This window comes from Gouania willdenowi, chromosome 11 (genome assembly GCF_900634775.1).
Source record: "Gouania willdenowi chromosome 11, fGouWil2.1, whole genome shotgun sequence".
Taxonomy (NCBI): domain Eukaryota; kingdom Metazoa; phylum Chordata; class Actinopteri; order Blenniiformes; family Gobiesocidae; genus Gouania; species Gouania willdenowi.
Genome location: NC_041054.1, coordinates 1,502,961 through 1,522,576, shown reverse-complemented (window position 1 = coordinate 1,522,576; position 19,616 = coordinate 1,502,961). Strand labels below are relative to the sequence as shown.

Below are 19,616 nucleotides of genomic sequence, written 5' to 3'. Positions count from 1 at the left end.
ATTGTTGCACACACAAACACACCCGCTGCCTCGTAAATAATTTAAACTGTATCTAATGTCCAGGAGACGCCGTCTATCCTTACAGACAACTGCCCCACAGTGACACACACGCACGCACACACACACACAGAGGTTAGACATTTAACCAACACTATGAACACAGACGAGGAGAAAGGAAAAGTGTTTAGTACAAATCGTTGCATCATTGTTTGTTCTTTCATGTTTGTGAGTCTTGACGTGTGTGTATATCGTGATCCAAGTGTTGAACTAATTTACAAGAACAAACACAGTAACGTGACCCCGAATGTAACATGACAAAGAGATTTCAGCAAACTCATGATGACTCACAACTAAAAGAGGAAAACGTGTCCCTTCAAAGACACTAAAAGGAGTGAAGCTCGTAATAGAACTGATGAGCTCAAAAGTGAGACATGCAAGAGTCCCGAACTGAGAGCCTTAAAGGGACAGGAAACATGTTCAGATGTTATTGTGTGTATGACGAGATCTCATTCACTGCCAAACCTTGGACGAGATCAATGTCTTCATCTACGATCCAGGTCTACCAGAGGTCTGAAGTTCAAGTACCTTTGGGTCTTTACACTCGTCCAAATCAAACGACTATCAATGTCCAATGTTGCGACAATAACGGAAGGAAAAACTGAATTTATGTTCAAAAACAGAAAAAGGGGAAAATGGCACAGAAAAAAAGATGGAAATCATAGACTTCACTACCTAGAACAGTAACAGCTATCTAGGGCTGAGCGACATCGTCCAACATTCTCCATATTTTTTCACAAAATGGCGATATATGATATAAAGCTTGATATTTTTAACTCAAAGCCTTACCAGAAACACATTTCTGGGTTAAATATACTGTCACACATATGCACATGTATGAACTAACAGTTGCATAACATGTGCCACTTTAGCTTTTTTTTTTTTTTTTTACCTCTAAAGGACAGCATGTGTGAGTGAGTTCTGTAGTGTGGCTTGTTTGGGGAAGGTCTGGGTTAGGACGCACTCAGAAATCCAGTAGTTAAGCAGCAACTCCTAAAACAAGTGTTTTAAAACAAAAAAAGCTATAAAATATATATATAAATCGATATAGGCGATATTGTAATTTTCTATATTGGCAAAATAGAAAAAGGTCAGTAGATCACTTAGCCCTACTCTCATCCAATTCAAATGACCATCAATATCTATGTTCTGTGATCGAGGAAAAACTGAATTTACGTTCTAAAACAGAAAAAGGGAAAAATTGCGGGTCTCCGATTACGGAAAATAGATGTAGATCAAAGATTACAGATGGAAACCGCTTTACAACACGGAATGATCTCCCACCTACATGATTGTTGTGGTGGTTTTGATGAATGAGATGAAGTCGAGCTTTAGGGTTGTTGGTCAGATGTGGACGCAGGGTTTATTGTGTCAAAGGGTTTTAGGAAAACAGACCGGTCTGGGATTTAATGTGGTTCAGTGATTCTGCTGCTGTTTAGTGCTCTCAGGGTTATGTACAGTATGTTGCTGATAACATAACAGTGACCTTGGTGAATGCTATCAGTGTACAATGGTATCTGGCCTGCTTAGGGCAGTCTGACCAGGAGAGAGTTCTGTAAATACATGTTATTATTTCACATCTTCATGATATTTTCCCATTAAACAAACTGTGGAAAGCATCATCTCGCCATACAAAATCTGGCTCTTGCCAGATTCTATTGGGTGCTGGTTCTTCCACACTTTTCAATCATTGGTGGAGGCGTCTAAGGCACACGTGTCAAACTCAAGGCCCTTTAGATCATCTAATTCAGCCCGCAGGAGAAAGTAACACAAAAACCATGAATTATTGGGTAAATTACCAAATATTTTCCTACGCTTTTATCACTTTTGAATCTCAAACTGTTCAAAGGACTCAATTTCCCTGAAATAATTTCTCAAAAGTTCCCAAAATTAAATTAAAATTATTCACAATATGAATGAAATTTAAAAGAGAAAATCCTGCAAGGACTAATATCTATCACTTATTGTTTCTGGCTCCCTACGTACCGTATTTTTTTGGACTATAAGGCGCACTATCAATGAATGGGTCTGACCGGGTCTATTTTCATACATAAGGCGCACCGGTTTGTTGTTATTATTATTATTATTATTATTATTATTAAGGCTCATTAACCAAAACAAAATAGTCAGATAAGTCAAACTTTATTCAACTCATTAACAATAATTCTCAACATTGTTCAGGTTTAACATATGAAATATAAAACATTACACTCACTTTTTCAGTTCCGTATGTTGAAGCACAGTACAGGTACATATCACTCCACGAGGTGTCTGACTACGGTGGCCCTGAAGTGCCAAAAATCCATCAAGCGGTGCAGCTTCATAGTTTACCAAAGTTGTACTAAAACATTTTGACATATTAATTTCGTACATAAGACGCACTGTAGATTTTTGAGAAAATTAAAGGATTTTAAGTGTGCCTTATAGTCCGAAAAATACGGTACATTATGTTGAAGCGCAACTTCGGGAAATCATTGTGGAAATGACTCGTTTTCCTGCCTAAAATCTGTGGCCCGCATTAAATCAAACTACTTTACATTTGGCCCCTGAACTAAACTTTGTATTAGATTCCTTTTTATTCTGTTGGATATGTTTAACAACACGACAAGAAAATATGTTCACATCCACATGGTGTCGTTTAGAGCTAAATTTCACAAATGTCATGTATTTACAGGAAAGTGATGTACGTATTCTGCATACAGTATGTCTCAATAAATATAAACTGTAGGTTATCAAACTGAATTTCATAGTTTAGATAATTCCCAATATTCCAGAGTTAGCCTGCGTTGATGAATGCTCGTTTGAGATGCTCAGGCTATAACAGTGAAAAGGCCTCAGGGACACATTTCCTAAAATCAATGAACTGTTTTTCACTCTGAGTTTAAACTGACAACAGGTTTCTTTATTAATAGAGAGAAACGATCGTCAGGAGGCTGTGGAATGATCATAGATCAGATTTCATTCTGGATTTACAGAGAGAGATATAGACATTTACAAACAGATTCACATTTAAATAAGATTCTACTGGGTTTGGAATAAATTCATTTTCAGTTATTTCAACGCATTTCATTTTTTTTTTCAGCTTTTTACACCTTCTTTACCTTTATTTAGATGTTTTCAGCCATTTTAACCAGTGTTAATTTACCAGCAAATTTTGATTTAGGTTTAGTCAGTTTTCTGACTAAAACACGAATTAGTTTTAGTCAAAATGTAGTCATCAGGACTATTTCAGTTATTCAGATATAGCCGACTAAAATATAAAGCATTTTTCAAAGATTTAATAACTAAAAATTTAATCTCGTAAGTTTTTCCTGCCTGTGTAACTCCTCCCACTGTTTTCATCTGATTTTAACGATTAGGGTCAAAACGTTTCGGAAAAATCTGATCTTTATTGTGTTCTGACTTTTCATACTAATTTGAATTTTACTGCGGAAAGGCTGACCATTTATGCAGATTCTACATCAAAGCCAACCTGCTAAGATCAAAGAATTTTCAGTGTTCTCGCTCTGACAGAGAAAGAGCAGCAAGGATGTGCTCACGGCCTCTATTTATTCCTCTGCTAAGAAGAAGCTACGACACCATCTTTAAAGGAAACATGGAGAGTTTGTTCATCCAGCATTCTTTCTCACTTCCATTTTATATTATTTATTTCTATTGTTTCAGCATGTTGGTGTCTCAAATAAGGATTGAAGGATTTTTATTTGTCAGTCGCGTTCATGTGACCATGTACAGAATTAAATTACATAGCCGAGTCTTACGTTAAGCCCTTAAATAAACACATAAATAATACAGAACACGTACATACAAGCAAGTATCAAAAAAGATGAACTTTTTATATTTTTATTCTTTTTAGCCAATCATGAAAGGTGAACAAGTTTCTTTGTAAAGATCTAATATTTTACTTTGATAATAAAGCAGCAATCCCAAGTTATTCTGGATTATCTCTCGTTTTATTTTTTATCACTTCGTTTTGTATTATCTTATCAGTTTTTTTCATTATTATATGTATTTCATTTTTATCGTTTTCTCATATGTTCTCTCGTTCAACAATGAATCAATATAAGAAAGTAAACTCTTGCCAGCATTCATGTTTAGTTATTAGAGGTGAAGGTGAACAGACTGGTGTATATATATATATATTACTGACACACACACACACACGTTGGATGTAAAGCTGAGACGTGGAGTCCTGGGCCCTGAGGAGTTCAGTTTCGCTAAAACGATCAATAATTAAAACCTCCTCCTTCTCATCAGGGACAGCATCACAGATGTGACCTGAACCCATTGGCTGTCAGCCCCTCCCCACAAAAAACACACACACACACTCACTGAAACACACATCACCCCCCCCCCCCCCCCCCCCCCCCCCCAGCAGTCAGCCCAGTAGAGGCATTCATTTCTAAAGTGCTGCTGTCACTGGGATTAAAATAAAAACAGCCTCATTGCTGGCGGCGCCGCTGCAGAATCGACACGTTCAAAGACCTTCAGGAGCTCCTTCACTCAGCAGCAGCTTTATATTATTATTCACAGGACAAAGAGTGAACACAGGAAAGAACAGGAGAGGGAGAGTCACAGGAAACCAGCCTGTGAGGGAGGACAGAAGCTCCTCCTCTTCCTGTTTCTCCTGGTATATGAGTTTACGTGCTATGCTTGTGTTAGTGCAATTACATGTTTTTTTTCAATAAAAAACATGATTAAAAAATTTATTTTGACAGATACAATAATGGCCCGGTGAAAAATTGCAATATATCACCGAATCGATTATTTCTTACATCCTTATTAACGACATGATGAAACTATCTGAGTGAGAGAGCAGATCAAACCCTCATTAGAGCTCACACATAGAAACACTTTCTAGAACAGTGATTAGAACAGTTTGAGGTTTGCTGTCTGTGCCACAAATAGACTTTTCTGCACATCTTCTAAAGCACTGATTTATTTTTGCTGATTTCCAGTCGACTCAGGAATCACAATTTTCTAATTTTCTCATGATTTAACAAACAACCACCACTAACTAAACACACAAAGACTGAATTAAATCACAATACATTGGTAACACTGACAATCATGGTCCAAAACAGAGAATAAAAACATTAAAACCAAAATTATTCAGACAGAATTCCATTATTTGCAACTAATTTCAAAAATGTGAAAATTATGACTGTTTTTAAATATCTACATTTGTGAGTGTAAAAGTTATACGCTACAAAGTCTTTACTTTTACCATCATCTGAAAAACAGGACTGATGAATAATGTTTGTGTGATTAAAACTGATTATTCTGAGGAATTTATTTGAATACGTCCAACAAGTCTTTCAAAGTGTTTCAGGTAAAGCATTAAAACACGACACTGGGCACAAATATTTTAAAAAGTACTTGAAAATCATGAAAACGTATTCAAAATCAAAAGGAAATGACATGAATACGACCTGTATTACTGTACGCTACGCTACTACACCTTTTTCTTTTCTTTTTAAATAAATATCGACCACATTAGCAAAATATACAAAGACATCAAAACACAATGCACAACATTGACAAGAAATACACAGGAAATAACTAGAACTGAAACAAAACTCAAAAAGACAAAATTACAATAATGCTCAAAATACTATGAAAAAAACAACTATACAGTCAGATTGTGCGATATGTTATCGCCCATAAGAATATGTCACCCCATGATAAATAATAAGATAAATTACCATTGATGACGTATGTAAGTAGAGGTGGGATCCTCACGATACGATACAAAGCTCACGATAATGATCATCTCACGATATGACGTTACTGCGATTATCGATATATTGGTCAGAAATCAAGCTACGATAATCTATGACATAACACGAAAAAAAAAAAGATTAAGTGGAAAAAATACCATTTTTATTTTATATCTTTGAAAGACAATAAATTGAAAAAGTGTCCAATGAACAGTGACACTATTTTAGTGCAACATTCCAGTAAATAATATATTGGTTCCTTCGACAAACAGTGACAACATTTCTGTGAAGACGTACCTGCACATTTTAGTGAAAAAGCAGAAAAAGTTTTGAAGAAAAAAAATAAATAAATAAAAATCGATACTTAGTGCGATCATATCAATAATCGACCGTGCGAAAAAAATATTGTGATATATCGCCGTATTGAGATATCGTCACACTCCTTACATGCAAGTGCGCAGTGTCAATTTAGCCAATAATTCCCCTAAAAACCTGGTTTTTCAACCAAAATTGCCCCCAAGATTTTTTTGTCAACAACTTATTATCCTCTGGAGTGCTGAAACGCAATATTCTTTAACTATAAATATATTATATAAAAGGAACGTTGGACATAATTTGTAAAAAAGTGGGAAATTTAATGAGAATTTAGTTCATTAGTTTTCTATCATGATTTTGTATTTTATTTTATTTTTTTAACAGTGGTAATAATGGTTTTTTTTTTTACGGGTCAAGAAATATTCATTACAGGTGGTTAGAGCCCAATTTCCCAATTCCATTACAATTTTTGAAGTCTCAATTCAATTACAAATTGACTTTTGATTATTGCAGAATATTGATCTTCTATTTAACATCAGTCAGCTGCTGAATTATTTGACTTCTCTTTTGAGCAACACCTTCAATATTGGATAGTGTCATTGAAATATCCAAATTAAAAGGACTTTATTAAAATTTAAATGATTTCATTTTAAATTTTAAAATGAAAATGATCCTTGGATGTTTAAGAAGTGATTGATAATAAAATTGTGATTAATTGGGTTCATCTATTTATTTTACCATCCCTAATATTCATACACCTTTGCAAACTCTCTGATCTGATTTTATTAATTATTCCTCACGAGGATTTAATTCTAAACTTGTTCCACATTCTATTTATTGCGTCAGTTTCCCTTTTATTAACTTAACTCTTTAAACGTCTTAATTATTCAGTTCATCATTTAAAAATAAAACACATATCTAAATGATTGGAACAGAAAAAAAAAAAATGATTAAATCCACAAAATTATGAAGACACGTGGTTGTGGAGCTAAAGTTAGTGTTTCCAGCTGCTGCTTTTATTTTGAAAGGTAGTTTATAAAATGCAGCGCAGCCGTGTCAGATCACACTTTAACTACATGTAGGTAATAATAAATCATTCAGGTACTTTTTAAACCAGTAGTTTTTAAAGCATGTTTTCCAGCCGTGTGGAATAAAGTGAACAAAGTGTGAATATGGAAATGTGTTCCAATGGTTGGACTGGAAACCATTTAGAAAAGAAACAATAAAATATGGATATAATGTGTAATTAGTACCTTTATATCGCTCCAGCACATCTTCATAGGCCTTAGCGAACTCCTTTTCCTGGGAATGTGTGGTGGGAAGCAGACCTGGGATAAACCCGGCCATGGCTCCTCAGATACCGCAGTGCTCAACCCGAGCTGCGGGTCCCGGGCATTGGAGGCGGGCTGGGGCTAATCCTCCGGGGAGATGTACCGGGACTACTGGGGAGGTTATCCTTCCATGTTCCCGGTCAGGAATGCGTGTGTCTCGGTTAGAGGAAACACTGTATCCTGACAGAAAGTGAGTGTAAATCCACTCCCTCCCAGTCTGTGTTGTTCCCAGCGCTAATGGCGACCAGTAGCGGGGCTCTGGCTCTGTCTGAGCCTGTCGGTCCGTGTCCGTGTCCGAGCTGTGCTCAGGTTTCCCGGCTCTCCCTACGGTGGCTCACTGGCTCTATCTCACTTCCATCCTCTCCGACAGACACGCCACGAAGCTCCGCCACAGGAATTTAGAAGGACGGTTAGAAAAGCGACAGCGACCCCCAGTGGAGGAGGGTGGTCAGTGACGGAGAAAAACTCATTACTGGTTCCTGATGGTTCCTGGTTACTGGTTCCTGGTTACTGCCTGTGGTTACTGGTTACTGGTGGTTCCTGGTTACTGGTTCCTGGTTACTGGTGGTTACTGGTGGTCCCTGGTTACTGGTTCCTGGTTACTGCCTGTGGTTACTGGTTACTGGTTACTGGTTACTGGTTACTGCCTGTGGTTACTGGTGGTTACTGGTTCCTGGTTACTGCCTGTGGTTACTGGTTACTGGTTACTGGTTACTGCCTGTGGTTACTGGTTACTGGTTACTGGTGGTTCCTGGTTACTGGTTCCTGGTTACTGGTGGTTACTGGTGGTTCCTGGTTACTGGTTCCTGGTTACTGCCTGTGGTTACTGGTTACTGGTGGTTCCTGGTTCCTGGTTACTGCCTGTGGTTACTGGTTACTGGTGGTTACTGGTTCCTGGTTACTGCCTGTGGTTACTGGTTACTGGTGGTTCCTGGTTACTGGTTCCTGGTTACTGCCTGTGGTCACTGGTTACTGCCACACGAGGTGGACTAGGACCATAAATTCATCCCTGGCATTGAGTGTCCAGACCAGCCCACTACATTATCAATGACACCATGTAGAAGCTGTTATAAATCTATCTTCATGTCTTAATTTTAGTCATTATTCCCCCAGAAAACCATAAAAGGAGGAAACCTCTGTAGCCCCTCCTTACCTGTTTCCATTTTACAACTTCCTTTGTACCATTTTTGCCCCTTTTCAAAAAGTTTTCAGACTTTAGCTCCCTTTAGCTCATAAATACCCTTTTTTTCCTATTTTTGTCCCTTTATGACACTTTGATCCAATTTATGTCCTTTCTTTATTTCTATTTTGGCCACTTTTCATCCCAATAATCTAACTTTTGGCCAATAAATACCACTTGTTTCCCTTTTTGTGCCACATTTTTGCCCTTTTTTACTATTGTTTGCCACATTTTGCCCAATTAAGCTACCGTTTGCCATTTCATACCACCTGGTTACTCTTTATTTGTGATTTTTTTGGCCATTCTTGACTGCTTTTGGCCCATTTAATCACTTTACACTTGGCACATTTTTGCCACTTTTGTACCATTTTATTTTCAGACTTGAGCTACATTTTGCCAATAAATACCCTTTTCATATTTTTTGACAATTTTTGCTAGTTCTTTTTTATACTTATCCCATTTTTGTCCTTTCTTTCATTTTATTTTGGCCACTTTTCATCCAAATAAGCTACTTTTCACCGAAATTTTGCCTCTTTTTGTTCGACATTTTTGCCCTTTTTTACGATTGTTTGCCACATTTTGCCCTTTTTATTTATTTATTTATTTATTTTAAATTGTTTAACAATGCATCCATCCATGTATTAATTTATCTATTAGTTTAGTTTAAAAAAAATTAAGGGCGAATTTCATTCTTTATTCATGTTGCTTGTTTGCCTGTGTCTATTTTCATTCATTTCATTTTATTAGAAAGTAATAAAAAAATATGTATTTAATAATAATACAATTTATTTATGAGCAATAATAATAAGTAAATTTTAAAAATAAATATTTATATATTTGTTTATTTCTGACATTTTTATATGTTGCATTCATTTGTTAAATTATATATGCATATTTTTTGCAAACCGGTTCATTAATATATTAATTTTAGATGTATTTATTTATTTATTTATTTATGAAATGTGTATTTATTTGTTTGATTTTTGGGTAAATATTTTGAGTAAACTATGCCTACACCAGTGTGTCAAAAAAATAAATGCTCCCTAAATTATGTGTTGTCTGTTTGACTTTAGATGTATTTATCTGTTCATTTATCAGTGTTTTATTAATTTGCTTGTGCTTACATTCATTTATCTTCAATGTTTTTATGTGTTTGTTTGTATTTAATCATTTTTCTATTGTGCATTTGGTAAACAATAATATGGTATGTGTAACTCCAAGAACCAAGCAGGACTGTATTGTGAATTATACATGACTGCATAATGAATGGTGTCCACTGCCCCCTACAGGCCAGTTTAATCCTGTGTTCTACTGTACAGATGTGCCCTGAGCCCTCACATAAAGTGAATAATCTCAGCACGCAACCATTCTCAGATTATATCATATAATCCCACAGATGAACAAACTGACGACCTTTACTATAGGAACAATGTGAGAGAAATGTGCATTACAGGCCACGCGTGAATTAAGGTCAATTGAACATCATCAAACTGCTACACACACACACACACACACATGGAAAAATAAACAAAATGGCAATAAAAATATGCAAAATGACTCCAAAAACACACAAACCCTTTGTTCTTTCCTGTATTAATGCTCAAATCGGTTGTTACTCTAAATTCTGACATTAATGTTAATAATGTGACCCCTAGATCTGATACAATTGCATTTTTGTGGCCCCTGCTGTGATAAAAGTTTCCCATCTCTGATCTACAGCTTAGTGTAAAACTATATCTCCTGTTTCCGTTTGTCCAGTAAAGCAGACGCTACAACCTTCTATGTTTTGTGTCCTGGCCTTCCAGTGGTTTCAGTGTAGTCTCCTCTTTGCAAAATAAAGTTTCTACATATTAAGTGTCCAACAGGGGTTGACAACTACATTTGTCCAAGGGTCAGAAAGACACAAAGCACAAGATGCTCTTAGAAAATAAAAATAGAACTCTATGCTAAGATTAAATCCTAATTAGTTGACCATTATAATAATAATAATAATAATAATAATAATAATAATAATAATAATAATAATAATAATAATAATGCAAGAAAGACTTGCATGTTCTTTAAAACCAAAAAAAAAATTAAAAACTTTTGGTCTAAACTTTTGTTTTTGCGACTTTTTAAATACAGTGTCGGATTAGCAGTACTACAGTTAGCCACTGAACTATACTGATGTTTCAAAAGGAGCTAAATCTACAACATAAACAACAATAACAACAGCGCCAAAATACAGATAATTCAGTTCAATAAGGAGACAACATGTCTGTATCATGAGTTCAAGGCCCTAGCAGGCAGACACACACACACACACACACACACACACACACACACACACACACACACACACACACACACACACACACACACACACACACACACACCACACACACACAACTCCATCCTGTTTCCCACACAATCATAAACCTAGAATTAAAGAGTCAGGCACTGCTAACGAACCAACAAGTCGCACAAACAAAACAACACAAACTGAGGACATTTAACCTGCAGAAGACAAGGTTTCAGTGGAAGGTTATGATTAAAGACAATAACTACATTTACCAAACGCCCATTAAACACACACACACACACACACACACACACACACACACACACACACACACACACACACACACACACACACACACACACACACACACACACACACACACACTCCCCTTGTGTTTCTAATCTCAGGGTAAGCAGAAGAAATAAAAAGCTTGTAATGAAGAGAAAAGCAGATGTTGTCGTCAACCTCGTGACACACACACACACACACACACACACACACACACACACACACCTTATGTAAATAAGACACAGTGTCTCTTCGAGGTCTAATAACAGCTCATCATCAACACTGACTAATGCATCCAGAGGAACATCTAAATGTTACAGTTACGTTTACGGTTAGGGTCACAGTTTCGGTCACTGTAACAGTAACAGTAACGTTCACAGTGACAGTAATGGTTGCTGTTCTATCACAGTTGTGTTAGGGTTACGGTAACAGTAACAGTTATGGTTACGATCACGGTAACAATAACTGTAACATTTCCTGTTACAGTTATGGTCACAGATACGGTTACAGTCACGTATGTTACTGTTACTGTCACAGTCACTGTAACAGTAACGGTTATGATCACGGTAACAATAACTGTAAGGGTAACATTTTCCTGTTACATGTTACGGTTATGGTATTTTACTGTTACTATTACTGTTACTGTTACAGGTACGGTGACAGTAATAGTTACGGTTAAGGTAACAGTAATAGTTACTGTTATGGCTATGGTTATGGTCACTCAAAGTTTCTGTCATGGTAACAGTAATAGTTACGGTCAAGGTTATGGCTATGGTCACAGTCACAGTAACTGTTACGGTCACAGTTACTGTTAAAGTTATAATCTCAGTTAAGTGAGAGGTCAGTTTAGCAAAAAACTGAAAAACTCACCAATAGGTCGCTCCATCGTATAAGTTGATTCCTCAATTATGAAGTATAAAAAAGTGCCTTATATACATCTAAAATACTGTACATAATGGATGTATCATATCTATTTATCACAGGGAGAGCTGCACACATAATAATGTAGTAGCAGCCCCAGGAATAAGGTGGATAATAGCTCGTGTTAAACATCTGTTAATTCAAGTTAATAACTATTTTTAATTAATTTATGTGTTTAAATGCATTTTTAATCCACATTTTGCCGATCTCTCTGAGCCTGTATCATACAGGAGGTTGCACACACAACAAAGAAGTAGCAGCACTAGGAATAAACTGGATGTTCACACTTTTCTGTCTAAACTGTTGAAGTTATTTGCTTTATTAGCCTCTTGCCTCCATTTGTTCCTCCTCCTCCTCCTTTTTTAAAGCCACTATTTGCTCCTTCTTTGTGTTTCTCACAGCTTTAACCCTCATTTCTCTTCTTTTCTGCTCCTCCACCTCTTTTTCCCAGATCAAAACTACCCAGATTTCTGTGTGTCTGACCCCTGTGACACGTGTGTGTATAAAGGTGGTCATTCCAAACTCCCCCTCTTTTTCTTCTTCTCTCCCTTCATCACATTTTAAACAGACTCAATCTTTCACCTCTTCACACACTCCCTCCTCTTTTCTCAGGCGCCAAATTAAAATTCACTCTCTCTCTCTCTCTCTCTCTCCTCTTTTATGTTAAGTGTCACTTTCACTCTCTCTCGCCCCGGCAGCCATTGCTTCTCCTCTCCTTTTTAAAACCATGGAGACCAAACAAAAAAAACAAGTGTCACCGTGGCAACAGAGAAACAGCAGGAACCCCGGGACGAGGCGGCTGCGTCGCTGCCTGCAGAGAAAAAAATGTTGGGGGAGCAGCAGGCGATATGAAGGACGCCTAAGGTACATGCAGGCAGACATCTGGGGTCCTAACGTAGTGATACGTCCTGTACGGCCCCGAGTAAACAAACAAACAAAGAAACAAAGAGTGTCTGCCAATGGACGGCAATGAAGATGGAATAGATGAATGAATAAATAAATGAATATGGTAATAAATACATCTTTGAAAAATAAAATAAAAAATAGGTAAGTAAATAAATAAATCAAATACATGATTAAATGTGTAAGTATATAAATAGTTACAAAAAAACGAATAATTAAGTGGATAGCTAAATAAATAAATAATTAACACACAGATGAATGAACACTACATGTATGTGATAAATAGAATTTAGAAATAAATGAGATGGTAAGTTTAAATTAATAAGATAATTAATGAATGAAATCAGGGGTTCTCAAATGGGGGTATGTGTACCCCTAGAGGTATGGGATGGTACTACAGGTGATACCCAGGCGTCATATGACCGCAAATGATTAAAAAAAAAGAAAGAAATCTATTCAGGAGGCACTAAAACAGTGTTTTTCAACCATGAGGTTGGGACCCCATGTGCGGTCGCCTGAAATTTCTGAAAAATTGTAATAGATTTTTGAAATTTTGAAATTATTTTTGTATTATTAAAACAACAATCTTAAACAACTTTGTTTCTTTACTATATAGCTCAAACACCATCAAACATTAATTCTAGAAAAAAATATCTTTGGGGTCGCCAAAATATCTTGATATAATGAGATGCACTAAAAACTGTTTCATTCCACTTATTTACAAAATGAGATTCTTTCAAATGTGTGTTATCACTCGTTCATTCCATCATTATGATTTTTAAATAAATTTCTAAGCAAAAAGTTGCAGTTGGACAAAAGGGGGTACTTTGAATAAGAGAAAGGGGGAACTAGAGCCAAAAGAGAACCACTGATTTAGATTGTATTGCAATGAAAATGATTTGATAATGACAAGTAATGAAAAGATTTGTTTTTAAAACACGTAAATAAATAAAACTATCATATAAATGTTTGATATGTTCTAGTTTGAAGCAGCTTAATGTATTCATCACATTCCACTAACAATGAACATGTAGGTCAGAGTAAAAACCCAGGTCACGTTAGGATTAATGTAACGTCTTCACAATTAACCTCATGTTTAAGTGATCACAAACCAGCCTGATGGATTCAGTGCTCAGGTTTAACAAACTTTAAAATAAGACCAACGAGTCGACAAAACTGTCAAAGCAAAGCAAAGTCCATCAACCTAAGAGACAAATCCACAACAAGCATCAAAATGCACAAAACCAGTCCAGAAAAACCAAACAGAAGAAAAAATAACACCAAGAGGGAGACACACTGGCCACGTTTACATGGAAGCTTTAATTCCTCTTTAAAGCAGAATAAAAGTTCATTCCTCTTTAACCTGACCTTGTAAACACATAATTCCTAATGCTAATTTAATTCTGAATTAAAGTTCATTTCGAATTAGGTGGCTGGTTTATTCCGTTTTTAATTCCGAATTAGATAATTCCTCTTTCTTGTAAACACTTCACTTGGTTAAAGCGGCTTTAAATTAATTAGTATCGTTTTGCACATGTGGACATAATCCAAGATGGCCCAGACTCCAGCCAAGACTATTTCATAAGAGCCTGAAACGACATGGATATAATGAAAAGAGTGGATGGACGGAGGCATAAACATGCAGACTTTCACACGGACCTCGGTAAACGCGGTAAACGGAACAGGCTTCACCGTAAGGCAGGCACTAGGACCCGGAGGCGGAGTAAATGCGTCCCCGTACAGCATTCACAGGCTGTAATATCACCAGTTTATCATTTCACCTGTTGTTAGAGCTACTGTCTTCACCAGGGAGATCATATTTATTCCTGCTGATTGTTTTCCAGACGTTTACTGGGCTTTTTACCAGTGATTAGCTCATATCTCCCTCCACTCCGTGGTCCAAACTGAAACCGTACGTTATTGTCGAGCTGCTGATTCAAAAATTGAGAATAGTTGATCACACACACATTCCACTCACTAATATGAATTATGTTGAATAAAACATAATGTGGATAAAAATGTCTCTGATCCCTTTTTCTTGAACCACAGAGTGTCTGTTTTATGTCAGTTATAATCTGATAATATGTCTTACATATAATAAGATATGGGTTTTAGATTATTTATTTAAAGTTGTTAAAGGCATATTATCATTGCATCGGTAATTTACATGATCTCCGTCCCTTGTCGGTCTTCGTGAGTTTCCGTAAGCGCTCGGGTGTGCGTGTCCCTTTAAATGTTGTCGTCGCAAGGAATTGTGGGTCAGCATTATGTAGTCTCCTTTGGTGAAGGATACATCAGTGTTTCCTAGGCTAAAGGAGGTTAGAAAGGAAGCATTGAGCCTCTTTTCCTGAGCTTAAAGAGAACTCAGACGTTCTTTATCATCACCACTTGGGGTGTGAAGGAACAGTGGATAGGAAAGGAGATAGGAGGGACTATTCGGACGCAGCCCAAGTCTCCTAACACCTTTCCTTAACCCCGTGACGTCATCCACACGGTTAAGGAAAAGTTGATAGTAAAGGACATAGGAGGGAATATTGGGACGCAGCCCATACTTTCTTATTACGCTGAGCGCCCCCCCAGTGGTAGATTTGTATAATATTCAGTCCAACTTTAGAGGCCAGCAGAAGAGATGGAAACTTTTATTTCAAACCAAACCATTGGACTATAAATCAGTGTCTGAGATCACTTAGATCTGCCACGTTTACATTAATGTGAATCGTTTCCACGTTACACCATGGTCTCTATAAAGCCAACACATGCTGTGTTTAATGTTTATAGACTGACTCACTTTGCCTAATTTACACTGTTCTTTGTTGTTGTTTTTACTTCCTGGGATGGAAAAAAGGATGACGTGCTTTAATCAGGTTTGAACCTAAAAACACATGTACGCACAGCTGTTTAAAAGGAGAATCTAACACCTGACCGTCAGCTCCTCACCTGCAACACGGACCACCGCCCTCTCCGCAGGGTCCAGCACGGAGTCCTGACTCTTCCTCTTCCTCCGCTCATGTTTGGAGAGGTTCCAGGGCAGCGTGTCTCCGGGTGGTCCCAGCAGAGTGGAGGTAGACGGGGACAGAGAGGAGTGGGAGCGCTCAGTGCGTAGAGACGGTTCACTGACACAGGAACGCTCACTCAGAGTGTCGTCGTCTGAGGACTCCATCACTCTGCTGCACGGAGGACAGGATGGAGGAGAGGATGGATGGATGGATGGATGGAGGGATGGATGGATGAGGGAGAAGAAATGAAAAGTATAGAGAAATAGGTCAGGAGTGAAGGGAGTGAGTGGAGGAAGGAGGGATGGGTGGGTTGAATGAAAGATGGATGAAGCAGAAGGATGGAAGGATGAAGGAGAAAAGGAGGTCAGGAAAAAGAGAAGATTAAACAAAAAAGTAACACTTTGTAATTCAAATTCTGACGTCTAATAAAATAAAATATGTTACAATTATAATTATTTGACTTTTATCGTAGAAACACTGAAAACACAGGTTTAATAAATGACTTTTGTTGATACTGATAATATGTTGAAAACTGTTGATGTAAATGTTTCTTTAAAAAAAACGTTTTTTAACGAAAGTGCAATTTAAAAATAGATGAGAAGGTTTATCAATGAAACCAACAAGAGTGTAAATAAATATAGCAAAACAAAACCAATATCATAAAAACTATTGAAATTAAAAGAAAATGTTAAAACAGGATAGAGCAAAACAATAAGAAAATAGAAAAAAACAGAAACATAAAAGATTGAAAATTGAAAGAAATAACGTAAAAAAAAAAACCCAAATAAACAAAAACAAAATAGAAAAGAATAATAGAATAAAATGCTAATGTTAGCCACCCTCTGTTATATTGTGCTGCTGGTGCTCAGGCAGAGCTCATTAGGGATGCAAATTGTGATCAACACGAGCCCATGCAGTGTTAAATAAGTGGGTTAAACTGGTCAGCATGTCTAGACGTTTACTGAGGAATTCATCAGACAAGGAAAGAACAAACGAGTGGAAGGAAAACATCAGCTGAGAGAATGAGATGAAAGAGAGACGATGAGCGATGCTCATTAAACGCTGTTATTCTGTGACAGTCTGTGCAGAGGATGTTTCATATTCCTTCTAAACGCTGTCATACTGCGATCCACTGGATCCCTTTAGACAAAGGAGGATGTTAAGGAATCATTAAAAGGCTCAGAAGAAGCAGATGATCCCATGAGGAGGTTGGACGTATGGACTTATTGAGTCTCAGAGTCTCCAGAGTCTCCTCACACACACTGAGCTGTAAACCAGATCAATCTCATTCTCTGCAGGTGAAGGAATCCATGGATAAAAATAGACAAAGGAAGAAGATTTCTACTCAAATCGAGTCCTTTTAAAAATAGAAACACGGAATAAGCTTTGAAATCCTATCCTTCCCTCCTGTCTTTAGTTACTCCTTTAATACATGAACAAAGTTACACTGATCATCATCTGATTTATCATAAACATAAATAAATAACAGACTCAGACCCAGAGAATATAATCTGAGTGACGTAGTAGCGCTTTGAGATGACTTTTGTTGTTATTAGCGCTATATAAATAAAGTTGCATTAAATTGAAGTATAAAAGAAGCACTTTGAGCTTCACTTATTTCAATATATTTTATGTAAAGTTTAATTCTAAGTTTTATATATAGTTTGAGGTTGTTTAAGTCCAAGTTTGATTTGAAGTTTTATGTAAAGTTTGAGGTTAAATTTGAAGTTAAGTTTAGGTCTAAGTTTTATGTAAAGTTTTAGGTTAAGTTTAGGTCTATGTTTTTGTAAGGTTTAATTCTAAATTTTATGGAAAGCTTGAGGTTAAGTTTAAGTCTAAATGTCATGTAAAGTTTGAGGTTAAGATTAGGTCTGTTTCATGTAAAGTTTAAGTCTAAGTTTTATGTAAAGTTTAAAGTTAAGTTTTATGTAAAGTTGTATGTATTTTTTGTAAAGTGTTATGTAAAATTTAGGTTAGGTTAGGTTTACATCTATGTTTTATGTAAAGTTTGAGGTTATGTTTGAGGTTAACTCTAAGTCTTATGTAAAGTTCCAGTCTAAGTTTTATATAGAGTTTGAGCTTGTTTAAGTCTAAGTTGAATTTGAAGTTTTATGTAAAGTTTGAGGATAAGTTTTAAGTTAAATTTAAGTCTAAGTCTTATGTAGTTTGAGGTTAGGTTTGAGATTAAGTCGGGTTAGGGTTAGAGACATTAGAGACGTTAGAGACATTAGAGATGTTAGAGACGTTAGAGACGTTCGAGACGTTCGAGACGTTCGAGACGTTCGAGATGTTAGAGACGTTAGAGATGTTAGAGACATTAGAGACGTTCGAGACGTTCGAGACGTTAGAGACGTTAGAGATGTTAGAGACGTGAGAGACGTTAGAGACGTTAGAGACGTGAGAGACGTGAGAGACGTTAGAGACGTTAGAGACGTGAGAGACGTGAGAGACGTTAGAGACGTTAGAGAGACGTTAGAGATGTTAGAGACGTTAGAGACGTTAGAGACGTTAGAGACGTTAGAGAGACGTTAGAGACGTTAGAGACGTTAGAGATGTTAGAGACGTGAGAGACGTGAGAGACGTTAGAGACGTTAGAGACGTTAGAGACGTTAGAGACGTGAGAGACGTGAGAGACGTGAGAGACGTTAGAGACGTTAGAGAGACGTTAGAGATGTTAGAGACGTTAGAGACGTTAGAGACGTTAGAGATGTTAGAGACGTTAGAGACGTTAGAGACGTTAGAGAGACGTTAGAGACGTTAGAGATGTTAGAGACGTTAGAGACGTTAGAGATGTTAGAGACGTTAGAGACGTTAGAGATGTTAGAGACGTTAGAGACGTTAGAGACGTTAGAGACGTGAGAGACGTTAGAGACGTTAGAGACGTTAGAGACGTTAGAGAGACGTTAGAGACGTTAGAGATGTTAGAGACGTTAGAGACGTTAGAGACGTTAGAGACGTGAGAGACGTTAGAGACGTTAGAGAGATGTTAGAGATGTTAGAGACGTTAGAGACGTTAGATATGTTAGAGATGTAGAGACGTTAGAGACGTTAGAGACGTTAGAGACGTTAGAGATGTTAGAGACGTTAGAGACGTTAGAGAGACGTTAGAGACGTTAGAGATGTTAGAGACGTTAGAGACGTTAGAGACGTTAGAGACGTGAGAGACGTTAGAGACGTTAGAGAGATGTTAGAGATGTTAGAGACGTTAGAGACGTTAGAGATGTTAGAGATGTTAGAGACGTTAGAGACGTTAGAGACGTTAGAGACGTTAGAGATGTTAGAGACGTTAGAGACGTTAGAGATGTTAGAGACGTTAGAGAGACGTTAGAGACGTTAGAGACGTTAGAGACGTTAGAGACGTTAGAGATGTTAGAGACGTTAGAGACGTTAGAGATGTTAGAGACGTTAGAGAGACGTTAGAGACGTTAGAGACGTTAGAGAGACGTTAGAGACGTTAGAGATGTTAGAGACGTTAGAGAGATGTTAGAGACGTTAGAGAGACGTTAGAGACGTTAGAGACGTTTGAGACGTTTGAGACGTTAGAGACGTTAGAGACGTTAGAGAGACGTTAGAGACGTTAGAGACGTTAGAGAGACGTTAGAGACGTTAGAGATGTTAGAGACG

The 19,616-nt window shown here is 37.1% G+C and overlaps 1 protein-coding gene across 1 annotated transcript in view; it reads right to left on the bottom strand.

Moving 5' to 3' along the window:
- The window catches only part of macf1a (microtubule actin crosslinking factor 1a), a 229,607-nt gene that overhangs the window by 203,182 nt on the left and 6,809 nt on the right, over positions 1-19,616 (bottom strand). Inside the window, exon 2 of the mRNA XM_028461883.1 lies at positions 15,934-16,163. Within this exon, the coding sequence (XP_028317684.1) occupies positions 15,934-16,156 (223 nt within the window). The 5' untranslated portion in view covers positions 16,157-16,163. The remainder of the gene's footprint in view (positions 1-15,933; positions 16,164-19,616) is intronic.